Source organism: Equus asinus, chromosome 20 (genome assembly GCF_041296235.1).
Source record: "Equus asinus isolate D_3611 breed Donkey chromosome 20, EquAss-T2T_v2, whole genome shotgun sequence".
Taxonomy (NCBI): domain Eukaryota; kingdom Metazoa; phylum Chordata; class Mammalia; order Perissodactyla; family Equidae; genus Equus; species Equus asinus.
The window spans coordinates 54,868,580-54,882,164 of record NC_091809.1 but is presented as its reverse complement, the minus strand read 5'-3'; the positions used below and the strand labels follow the sequence as shown (position 1 = coordinate 54,882,164).

Below are 13,585 nucleotides of genomic sequence, written 5' to 3'. Positions count from 1 at the left end.
GGTGGTGGATGGGGAGGAATTGAGGGAGGAAGGTCAAAGCAGACTGAGTCAGAGGAGGGAAAGCATCTTCAAGGTTTCCTGCTAAAGAGCTCTCAGCAGAGGTGCCTGAAGACCTCTGCCCAAGGCCTCAGACAAAGAGAGCTAGGAATGAAAGCACTGGGGCTGGAAATGTAAATGTGCCAAAGGGCAGCACTGGCCAGGGGCCTGAATCCTTCACTGTAACACCCTTCAGAGACTGTAGCACACTGGCTGCGCGCCAAGTCTGGTGCAAGGAGGGGCAGATTTCCCCTGTGAGGCTTGTGAGGTAAAGCCTGCGGTCAGGCCTGAAAGAGCACAGAGAAGTTTAACCAGGACCCAAACTTCTCAAAAAGATGCTCAACTTTATTAGTAATCAGGGAAATGCAAATTAAAAAACTGACAATATTGTGTTGATAAGGATGCAGAGCACAAGGAATTCTGAAAGATTGCTGATGGTGAAGTAAATTAGTACAGTAATGGAAAATATCCTGTCACCCAGCATTTCCATTTCTAGATGGAGCTGAAAGCAAAAGAAATTCATGCACATGTGTACCAGGAGACACGAATAAGAATATTCTCAGAAATAGTCTTTATAATAGCCTCAAACTGGAAAAAATCCAAATGTCAATTAACTGTAGAATGAATAAACAGCAGTATATTCATAAAATGGAATATTGTCATAATTTTTAATAAAATGAATGAAATTTAGCTACACAAACATAATGTTGAATGAACAAAGCCAGATACAAAAGAGTCCTATAGGATTCTGTTTATATATAGTTTAAAAACAGAAAACTAAAGTACAATGCTAGTATTCAAAATAATGGTTACTTTTTCAAAGAAGGGAGTTGGCAGTGATTTGAAGAACACCTGAAGGCAGCGGACTGAAGTATGAAAACATTGATCTGGTTGATGGTTACACAGGCGTTTGCTTATGATGATTCACTGAGCTATCCATCTATGTTTTATGAACTTTTCTACATGGATGTAATCTTCAATTAAAAAGTTTTAAAAAAGAAACAAATACAAGCACATTGAATTTATAAAGTAGCCATACATTTTTAAGGGGGGAGAAAAGATGCTGTATCAATAAATAATGTCCTTACCTCTTTAGGATTAATGTATCTCATTATGTGACGTGGCTCCCCTTGTCTTCTTATATTAATCAGACTTTTAAAGTGTTGGAATACAGCAACATTCTAAAAGTTCAAACATAAGATTTTGTGGTCAAAACTGGATTTTCTACCTCTAATTAGCTTTCTTTCTAATTAGGGCAAAATGAGTAAAAACCATAAAATAGATTTTATATATGTAAACTAGATTTTAGAAATATTATCTGGGCCAGCCCCGTGCCGAGTGGTTAATTCACGCTCTCCACTTCGGCAGCCCAGGGTTTTACCAGTTCGGATCCTGGGCACAGACATGGCACAGCTCATCAAGCCATGCTGACGTGGCGTCCCATATGGCACAGCCAGAAGGACCTACATCTAGAATATACAACTACGTACTGGCAGGCTTTGAGGAGAAGAAGAAGAAAAAGAAAGAAAGAAAGAAAGAAATATTATCCACTCAGGGTTTGCTCTGACGAGCCAGGCAATACTGGTATTATTCTCACAAGAGTTTTACCCTTAAATTTGTAATTGTATCACTAGCAGCTATAAATAAACTATCCAGAACTTTGGTTGGGTCACTTCTGTATACTCCAGAGTAATCTAGGAGAAAGACAAAATACAGTAGTTAAGAACACTGAGTATGGCATAATATCTGGGTTCCACTGTTAGTACTTACTAGCTGGGTGACCTTTGACAAGTTGCTTAACCTCTCTGCTCAGTTTCTCATCTGAAAAATGGGAATGATAGTAGCTATCTCATACAGCTGTGGTGAGGAATAAATAAGTTAATATTTGTAAAGTACCCAGAACAACTTCTGGCACCAGAAATCACTCCATAAATATTATCTATTATTATCAATACAGAATCATCCTCGTTCCTGTAGTAATTCCACTGATTTACAAACTCTATCTACTTGTCATGTTAGCACAAATTTAGTCAAACAACTCCAAACAATTCTTCTATCTTGGAAAACGATTTCATTCATAACCCTCTCCTCATATCCTATTCCCTTAAAAAACCCTTAAGAACCCTTGGTGAACTTCTCCCCTGCCTCCAGTTTGCTTATGTTAAATTAAATCAAATAAATCCAAACCAAAGTAATCCATAGCACCAGTGTGATAATTTGAAGCCCCACTGCAATTGCCTGTGGAAAATGGTGCAGTTCACATCAAAACAAATAATATTCTTTCTGAAAGGAAGATAAAATTTCCCCTAAGTAAAACCCCAAACTGAATATGAAGAAAAATTTATGATGGTTTAAAATCTGAATGATATCTTCTAAATATGTAGATTACTGTATCAGTTATCTAATGATGCATAACAAACCACCCCAAAACTTAGTGGCTTAAAGCAACAGCGACTTCCTGTCGGTTGACAGGGAACTTCTGTTGGTCTTGCTTCAACTCACATAAGTGGCTGTAGCCAGCTGCCAGATCCGCTGGAGCTGGGTGATTTATTACGGCCTCACACACATATCCAGGCTTCAGCTTGGTTTGTTGGAACATTGGGGATGGGTGGGCTTCTTTCCACACAGACTTTCAGTTTGAGTTTCTTCACAGCATGGAGATTTCAGAGTACCAAAGAGAGAGAGAAAGTAGAAATTGCAAGGCTTCTTAAGGCTTTGTCTTGGAAGTCACACAGCATTACTTATTCCGCATTCTGTTGGTCAAACTCAAGACCTAGCAGGCTGCAGGAGGTCAAGTGAAAAGTGGGACCCATTGGAAGTTCCATATATACCACGGCCGCACTCAGGGGTGGGCCTGAAGAACAGGGATGAAGAGAAATCCTTCCCGGAGACAGAATCTCGAGCAGCATACCTGGTTGTGCATTGTGCCTGGAAGGAAAGGTGGCCAAAGGTACAAATCTACAGAGGGGAAGTGACTGATGTCTTGGCTAGATGATCAAGGATATGGAAAGACCATGGTTAGAAAATTGGTGACAAGAAGGTCTAGGGAAGAGGTCAGACCCCTCCAAATGGGGACCAAGTATGAAGATATTTGTGTTTCATGTGAATGCTCACCAAAGAGCAATCTCAGCAGAGAGGAATCTTAATAATCAGGTGGGCAAAATGACTTGTTCTTCGTAGTCAGTCAGCCTTTTTCCCCAGTCACTGCTCTCCTTGCCCAAAGGGCTCATGAACAAAGTGACCAGGGCAGCAGGAATGGAGGCTTTTCATGGGTTCAGCAACATGGGTTTCTACTCACCAGACCTGGCTACTGTCATTACTGAATGCCTACTTTGCCAAAGTAGGACCAACACTGAGTCCCTGATATGGCATCATTCCTTGGGGGCATTAGCCAGCTTCCTTGTGGCACACTTATTAGTTGGAACACTTCCACGGGCCACACTTTATTCTCACTGGAATTGAGACTTTCCCCTCTGTGCACGATGGTTCCACAAAACCACCATCTCTGCACTTTCGAAATGCTTTATTCACTGTCACAGTATTCCACATAGCATTGCTTATGATCAGAGAACTTGCTTCACAGCAAATGTAGAACATAGATGGGCCCATACTCATGAAATTCACTGATATTACCTTGTTCCCCTTCAACCTAAAGTAACTGGCCTGACAGAACGGTGGAATGGCATTTTGGGAACTTAGTTACAGTTAGAATTCCAGGGATAAGACTTTTCAGACTAGGATGATGTCCTCCATGTAACAGTATATACTCTGAACAACCAACATATGATGTCATTTCTCCTACAGCCAGCATTTATGAGTCTGAGAATCAAGGGGTGGAAATAGAAGTGGTTCCCTCCCAGTATTACCTCTAGTGATAAACTAGTGAAAATTTTGCTTTCTGTTCTTATACCTTTGGGCTCTGTGGATATAAAAGTCTTAGCACCCATGGAAATGCTTCCACCAAGGTACACACCAATAGTTCCATTAAAATGGAAGCAGATACCATCACATGGCCATCTGGGGTTCCTCATGTCACTGAACCAACACACCAAAAAAAAAGGGGAGGAGGTCTGTATAAGTGGAAAAAGCATCCGTATAAGTGAAAGAGGGAGGCAGAAGAGTCAGTGTCAGAGTGATGCGATGTGAGACAGACTCAATAGCTATCTCTTGGAAATGGCTTTGAAGTTGGAAGAAGGCCATGAGCCAAGGAATGTGGGCAGCCTCTAGAGGCTGGAAAAGGCAAGAAAATAAATTGTTCCCTAAAGCCTCTAGGGAGAACACAGCCCTACTGACACCTTGATTTTAGCTCTATGAGATCATTTCAGACTTTTGGTCTCCAGAAGTGTAAGATGGTAAATTTTTGTTATTTAAAGCTATTAAGTTTGTGGTAATTTTTATAGCAGCAATAGGAAATAAATCTAAACGCTTAACTTTACATCTAATATTTAAATTACAAGATATCATAGGTAGAGTATGACTAAGCAGGAAACGGAATAAAAAATGATCCAAAGATGGATAACACTACTTTTGGGAAGAGGGTTAACAGGTTTTGGCCTATGTGAGGGATAGTTGTATCATGTTAGGTGGAAGCATAATTTTAACATTAACTTTATTTGGAAGTTAAATATGGTTATAAGAGGAGTGTATGGATGCCAGGGTGACAAAGGGTAGACTCAGCTAGATTATTCTATTGTCAACTTGATCAAGCAGGAAAATGACACATAGGCATATCATGGTTAAACTGCTAAAAACCAAAGACAAAAAGGCAATTTAAAAGAAGCCATAGAATAAAAGACCCATTACTTTCAGGATAGAAAGAGTAAAACTTGATTCTTGACTTTTGAAGAGAAACTATGGAAGCCAGAATAGAATGGAATTCAGCTTGAAGGTGCTAAGGAGGAAAAAACCCCTCAAAAACATGGTAACCTTGATTTCTATGCATGGTGATAATATTCTTTGAAGATAAAAGTGAAATAAAGATATTTTCAGACAAATAAAACAAAGAATTTTTTACAGAAGTTCTTCTCTGTAAGAACTACTACAGGGAATTCCTCAAGTTGTAGGAAAGTAATACCATTTATGGTATTCTTTAGAAGCACAGAACTGCAGGAAGAGATGAAGGGACCTGGAAAGGGTAAACATCTGGAGAAGTAAAAATAAATACTGAAATTAAAGAAGACATAAATAAACGGAAAGACATGCCATGTGCCTGGATTGGAAGACTTAAAATTGTTAAGATGACAATATTACCCAAAGCTATTTACAGAATCAATGCAATCCCTGCTAAAATTTCAATGGCATTTTCTGAAGAACTAGAACAGCCACTTCTAAAATTCATGTGGAATCTCAAGGGACCCCCAAATAGCTAAAGCAATCTTGAAAAAAAAGAACAAAATTGGAAGACTAACACTTCCTGATTTCAGAACTTAATATGAAGCTGCAGTAATCAAAAGTTTGGTACTGGCATAAGGACAGACACATAAACCAATGCAACAGAATACAGAGCCCAAAAATATACTCTCACATATATGATCGATTGATTTTGACAAGGGTGCCAAGATCATTAACGGAGAAAGGATAGTCTTTTCAACAAATGGAGCTGGAAAAACTGGATATCCACATGAAAAAGAATGAAATTGGGCCCCTACCTTATACTGTATAGAGAAATTAACTCAAAATGGATCAAAGACCTAAAGACAAGAACTAAAACCATAAAAATTTTAGAAGAAAAAATAGGGGAAAAGCTTCATGATACTGGATTTGGTAATGATTTCTTGGACATGATACAAAAAGCACAAGCAACAAAAGAAGAAAAAAGGATAAATTGGAGTATGTCAAAGTTAAAAACTTTTGTGCATCAAAGGACAATGTCAAAAGAGTGAAAAAGCAATCCACAGAATGGAAGAAAATATTTGCCAAACAGATATCTGTAAGGGATTAATATCCAAATTACATAAATAACTCCTACATCTCAACAACAAAAGACAATTCAGTTAAAAAATGGCAAAGGTCTTAAATATACGTTTCTCCAAAGTGATTTACAAATGGTCAATAGCACACAAAAAGATGCTCAATATCAATAGTCATTAAGGAAATAAAAACATGAGATACAACTCCACATCCATTAAGATGGCTATTAACAAAACAACAGAAAATAAATGTTGGCAAAAGTCTGGAGAAATTGGAAACCTTGTGCATTGCTGATAGGAATGTAAAATGGTGCTGCCACAGTGAAAAGCAGTTTGGTGCTTCCTCCAAAAAGTTAAAGATAGAATTACAATGATCCAGCAATTTCACTTCTAGATATGTACCCAAAAGAACTGAAAGGGACTCAAATAGATACTTGTACAACAGTTTTCACATCAGTATTACAACAGCCAAAAGATGGAAACAACCCAAATGTCCACTAACAGAGAAATGGATAAACAAAATGTGGTATTTACAATATAATGGAATATTATTCAGCCTTAAAAGGAATGGAATTCTGACATTTGTTGTAAATTGGATGAACTTTGAAAACATTATGCTAAACGAAATAAGCCAGACATAAAAAGACAAATCTACATATATCAAGTACCCAGAATAGACAAATTCATAAAGACAGAAAGTAGAATAGAGGTTACCATGGTCTGGGCAGCAGGGGAGGATGGGGAGTTATTATTTTTGGGTATAGGAGGTTCTGTTTGGGATGATGAAAAAGTTCTAGAAATGGATAGTGGTGATGGCTGTATAACATTATGAATGTACTTAATGTTCACTGAATTGTACAGCTGAAAGTGGTTAAATGGTAAATTTTATGATATATGTATTTTACTACAACAAAAAAATGAATGCTGACTGTTTAAAACAAGAAAAATAATGTCTTCTGGTATGTAAAACAAAATTGTAAGTGAAATATCTGACAATAATAGCACAAAATGAAAAGATGATAAAGGGAGTTAACCTGTAATGATATTCTTGCATTGTTCTGGAAAAGGTAAATGTACTAACTTAAGGTTGACACTAATTAGTCAAGGATACATATTGTAAACTCTAGGTTACTCCATCAAAAGGATATGTATCTGCTCTAGAACTCTATTACGGTGTAGCAAACCACCCCAAAACTTAGTAGTGTAAAACAAAAACCAATTTATTAGTGCCACAATTATGGGTTAAGAATTCTGGTATGGCATAGCAGGGAAGTCTCACTTAATGACTAAGGCTTCAGTTGAGATGACTTGAACAGCTGAGAACGGCTGGGATGGCTCAACTGGGGCTTTTATGGCAGGGACTTCAGTTCTAGCTGTCAGCCATGTTTCTTGGTTTTTTCCATGTTACATCTGCCGGAGATGGAATATCAAAGATGGCTTTTTCATTTACACATCTGATAAGTGGGATAGAATAGCTGATAGAACTGGGGATGGCCAATCATCAATCTCTTTAGGTGGCCTCTCCCTTATGCTAGCTTAGTATGGCAGTTTCAGGGTAGTTGTACCCTGTGGCTAGCTTCACCAAGAATGAGCATGTCTAGACCTAGAGGTCTCAGAATGTCATGTTCTATTTCACTGGTTTTAGCTGTAAAGCAGGCCACTAAAATAGCCTAAATTAAAGGATAAAGATTGCCACTCACCTCTCAATAGGTGGAGTAGCAAATACTTTATGGCCATCTTCAATCAACCAAAATAACTAAAAGGCTAATACAGAAGAAAATGATGGTATATTAAAATTTTTTTCATTAATAAAAAGAAAGGCAAAAACAAAAAAAAAGAAAAATACAGGAAGAATAGATCAGTAAGTAGAAAACAAACAGCAAATATGGTAGATTTAAACCCAACTAATACAGTAATTATAATAAATAGAAAGAGTCTAAACAAGCTAATTAAAAGCAAAGATGATTCAGGATTAAGCAAAATTAGACCCATCTATTTATTGTTTACAAGAGATACACTTTAAATACAAGGACAGAAAAAGTTTGAAAGTAAAATAATAGGAAAAGATATAGGAGATTGTAAACAACTTTAGGCCAATAAATTTGACAATTTAAACAAAAAGGACAGGTTCCTTGAAAAGTAACATCAAAATGGGCACAAGAAGAAACACAGATCTGAATAGTCCTGTATCATTAGAGAAACGGAACCCCTAATTAAAAATCTTTCCACAAAGAAAACTCCTAGCCCACAATGATTTGCTAATGTATTTTTCCAAACATTTATAGGAGACATAATACCAGTCACACAAACTCTTCTGGATAATGAAAAAGAAGGAATATTTCCCAATTCCTTTTATGAGGCCAGCATAATCCTGATATCAAAGGCTGGTGAGGACATTACAAAAAAGAAAAGTTATATTCATAAACAAATAGGAAAAAATCCTAAACAAAAGTTTAGCAAATCAAATCCAGGATATATCAAAAGGGTAACACATCAGGGTGAAGTGGAGTTTATCCTAGGAATGCAAGGTTGGTTTAATATTTGAATGTCAAACAACGTAATTTACCACATAAAAAGAATGAAGAAGAAAGACCATGTGATCATATAGTAGATGCAGCAAAAGCACTTGATAAAATTCAATACCAGAGTTTTCACAACAACAATAACAAGAACAAAAATCTTAGCAAATCAGCAATAAAGTTAAATTCCTCAAACTGGTGATAAATTTCTACAAAAAACTATAGGTAAAAATTTATGGTGGAATATTACATGCCTTCTCTCTGTGTTCAGGAAAAAGTCAAGAATGTCCTTAATTACCACTTATTTTCAACATCGTGCTGGAGAGTCTAGTCAGTGCAATAAACCAAGAAAAACAAATAAAAGGTATAAAGTTTGCAAAGGAATAATAAAAGTTATTATCCAAAGACAACAGCATTAAGTAGAATATCCAAAGGAAACTATAAAAAAGCAATTATAAATAATAAATGGATATTAGGTCAACATATAAAAACAAATTATATTTCTATAAGCTAGAAATGAACTAGAAAATAAAATTAAAAAATAATGCCACTTACAGTAGCATCAAAAAAAGTTAAATACCTAGAAATCAAATGAAAGATGTATAAAACTTCTATAGGACAAACTATAAAACACTGTGGAGAGAAATTAAAGAAGATCTAAATAAATGAAGACATACATCATGTTCATGAAAACTCAGTATAATATGTCAGTTCTCCCCTAAATTGATCTATTGATTCAATGCAATTCCAATTATAATCTCAACAAAAACTTTGCAAAAATTGATTGATTCTAATATTTATATGGAAATGCAAAAGCCCCAGAATAGCTATGATAATCATTAAGAAGAACAAAGTTGGAGGACTGTACTACCATATATCCACACTTAGCATAAAGCTACAGTTATTAACACAGTATGGTGGTGGCCCAAACAGAGACAAAAAGACCAATACAACCTAAGAGAGACTATAGAAACACCTCACGTTTATGATTACATGATTTAAACAGAGGCATCACTGCAATTTATTGTGGAAAGGATGGTATTTTCAATAAAGGTACTTGATCATTTGGTTATTGACAAAGAAAAAACTGAACTTTGTCCATACTTCTCATCATATACAAACACTAATTTGAGATGGATACTAGAGCTCAGTCTGAAACTAAAGCAATTAAGCCTCTAAAAACAGCTTCAGGAAAATATCTTCTGACTTCAGGTTAGATAAACATTCCTTTTTCCTCCCCAGATTTATTGAGATATAATTGACATATAATATTGTGTAAGTTTAAGGTGTACAATGTGATGATTTGATACACATATATAGTGTGAAATGATTATCACAATAAGGTGAGTCAACACATCCATCACCTTACTTGGTAGCATTTTGTGTGTGTTTGTGTGTGTGTGTGTGTGTGTGTGTGGTGAGTACTTCTAAGATCTACAACTTTAGCAATTTTCAAGTAAACTATAGTATAATGTAGTCACCATGCTGTATATTACATTCCCAGGATTTATTCATCTCATAACTGAAAGTTTGTACCTTTCGACTACCTTCACCCATCCCCCCGACTCTGCCCTGGCAATCACCAATCTACTCTCTATTTCTATGAGTTCAGCTTTTTTTAATATTCCACATAAAAATGAGATCATACAGTATACAGTATTTGTCTTTCTCTGCCTGACATTTTACTTAGCATGATGCCCTCCAGATCCATTCAAGTTATCACAAATGGTAGGATTTCCTTATTCCATGGCTGAATAATATTCCATTGTGTGTGTCTGTGTATACGTATACACACACATCATATATATACCTTTTTCCTTTATCCATTCATCTATAAATGGACACTTAGGTTACTTCCATGTCTTGGCTATTGTGAATAATGCTGCAATGAACATGGGGGTGAAGATACTTCTTCAAGATAGTGATTTCATTTCCTTAGTCTAAATACCCAGAAGTGGAGTTGCTGGATCATATGGTAGCTCTTCTTTAAATTTTTTGAGGAATGTCCATACTGCTTTCCATAGTGGTTGCACTAGGTTACATTCCCACCAACAGTGTACAAATGTTCCCTTCTCTTCATATCCTTACCAACACTTGTTAGCTCTTGCCTTTTTGACAATAGCCGTTCTTACAGGTGTGAGGTGATAGCTTATTGTGGTTTTGATTTACATTTCCCTCATGATTATAGTGATATTGAGCACCTTTTCACGTACATGTTGGCCATTTGTATATCTTCTTTGGAAAAATATCTATTCTTTGGAAAATGTCCTTATACTCATTTTTTAATTAGATTATTTGGGTTTGCGCTGAGTTGCATGAGTTCCTTACATATTTTGTATATTAATCCCTTATCAGATAGATGGTTTGCAAATATTTTCTGACATTCTATAGGGTGCCTTTTCATTTTGTTGATCGTTTCTTTTGTTATGCAGAAGAGTTTTATTTGATGTAGTCCCACTTGTTTATGCTTGCTTTCGTAGCTTGTGCTTTTGGTGTCATATCCAAAATCATTGCCAAGACTAATGTCAAAGACATTTTCCCTATGTTTTTTTCTAGGAATTTTACAGTTTCAGGTCTTAAATTTCAGTCTTCAATTCATTTTGAGTTAATTTTGGGGTGGTGTGAGATAGGGATTCAGTTTAAATTTTTTTGCATGTGAATATCCAGTTTTCCCAACACTTATTCAGGAGACTCTTTTCTCCATTGAGTATTCTTGGCTCTCTTGTCAAATATTAGTTAACCATATAAGAATGGATTTATTATGGGCTCTCAATTCTGTTTCATTGGCGTATGTGTCATTTTTTTTATGTCAGTACCATACTGTTTTGATTACTATAGCTTTGTAATATAGTTTGAAATCAGGAAGCATGACGCCTCTAGCTTTGTTCTTTCTCAAGATTGTTTTGGCTATCCAAGGTCTCTGTGGTTCAACACAAATTTTATGATTATTTTTTCTTTCTTTTTCTTTTTTAAAGATTATATTTTTCCTTCTACTCCCTAAAGCCCTCCGGTACGTAGTTGTACATATTTTCAGTTGTGGGTCCTTCTAGTTGTGGTATGTGGGATGCTGCCTCAGCATGGCTTGATGAACGGTGCTAGGTTTGTGTCCAGGATCCAAACCTGCGAGACCCTGGGCTGCCGAAGCAGAGCGCGCAAACTTAACCACTAGGCCACGGGGCTGGCCCCAGGATTTTCTCTTTTCTGAGAAAAATGCCTTTGGAATCTTGATAGGGACTGCATTGAATCTATAGATGGTTTTGTGTAGTCTGGAGATTTTAGCAATATTAATGAATTTATTTATTTATTAATTTATTTGTGTCTTCTTCGATTTCTTTAATTAGTGTTTTATAGTTTTCAGTGTACAGATCTTTCACATCCTTGGTTAATTTATTCCTAAGTTAGTGTCCTCAAGTTTGCATATATATTTACAATCGTTATATTCTCTTGATGAATTGACCTCTTTATCATTACCCAATGACCTTCCTTGTCTCTCATGACTATTTTTACCTTAAAGTCTATTTTGTCTGATATATTATAGCTACTCCTGCTTTCTTTTGGTTACCATTTACTTTACCTGTCTTTTCTCATTCCTTCACTCTCAGTCTATGTGTGTCCTTAAAACTAAAGTGAGTTTCTTTCATGCAGTATACTGTTGGATCTTGGTGGTTTTTTTAAAATTGATTAGCCATTCTATGACTTTCGATTGAAGAATTTAATCTCTTTATGCTTAAAGCAAATATTTATAGGTAAAGGCTGACTACTGTGACTTTGTTGCTTGTTGTCTGTTTTATAGATTCTTTGTTCCTTGCTTCCTCTCTTGCTGTCTTCCTTTGTGATCTGATGACTTTTTGTGGCTGTATGCTTTGGCTCCTTCACCATAATCTTTTGTGTATCTACTACAGGTTTTTCCATTGTGGTTGCCAGGAAGCTTACATAAAATATCTTATAGTTCTAATATCTTAAGTTGATAACAACTTAACTTCAATTAATGAAACCAAGAGCTGGTTCTTTGAAAAGATAAACAAAATTGACAAACCCTTAGCTAGACTCACCAAGAAAAAAAGAGAGAAGGCTCAAATAAATAAAATCAGAAATGAAAGAGGAGAGATTACAACAGACACCTCAGAAATACAAAAGATAATAAGAGAATACTATGAAAAGTTATACGCCAATAAATTGGATAATCTAGAAGAAATGGATAAATTCTTAGAAACATACAACCTTCCAAAACTGGACCAAGAAGAAGTAGAGAATTTGAATAGACCAATCACCAATAAGGAGATCAAACCAGCAATCAAAAACCTCCCCAAAAATAAAAGTCCAGGACCAGATGGCTTCCCTGGTGAATTCTACCAAAAATTCAAAGAAGACTTAATACCTATCCTTCTCAAACTCTTCCAAAAAATTGAAGAGGAGGGGAGGCTTCCTAACTCATTCTACAAAGCCAACATTATCCTGATACCGAAATAAGACAAGGACAACACAAAAAAAAGAAAATTACAGGCCAATATCACTGATGAAAATTGATGCAAAAATCCTCAAAAAAATACTAGCAAATCAAATATAACAATACATTAAAAAGATCATACATCATGATCAAGTGGGTTTCATTCCAGGGATGCAGGGATGGTTCAACATCTGCAAATCTATCAATGTGATACACCACATTAACAAAATGAAGAATAAAAATCACATGACCATCTCAATAGATGCGAGAAAGCATTTGACAAGATACAGCATCCATTTATGATAAAAACTCTAAATAAAACGGGTATAGAAGGAAATTACCTCAACATAATAAAGGTCGTATATGACAAACCGACAGCAAACATCATTCTCAACACAAAAACTGAAAGCTATTCCTCTAAGAACAGGAACCAGACAAGGACGCCCACTGTCGCCACTCTTATTTAACCTAGTATTGGAAGTCCTAGCCACAGCAATCAGGAAGAAAAATAAATAAAAGGGATCCATATTGGAAAAGAAGAAGTGAAACTGTCACTATTTGCAGACAACATGATTTCATATATAAAAAACCCTAAAGAAGCCACTAAAAAACTTTTAGAAATAGTAAGTGAATACAGTCAAGTTACAGGATATAAAATCAACATACAAAAATTG

The 13,585-nt window shown here is 35.9% G+C and overlaps 1 protein-coding gene across 1 annotated transcript in view; it reads right to left on the bottom strand.

Moving 5' to 3' along the window:
- The window catches only part of C20H11orf65 (chromosome 20 C11orf65 homolog), a 76,688-nt gene that overhangs the window by 32,851 nt on the left and 30,252 nt on the right, over positions 1–13,585 (bottom strand). The window contains exon 4 of the mRNA XM_044753396.2: positions 1,125–1,217. Coding sequence (XP_044609331.1) covers positions 1,125–1,217 — 93 coding nt within the window. The remainder of the gene's footprint in view (positions 1–1,124; positions 1,218–13,585) is intronic.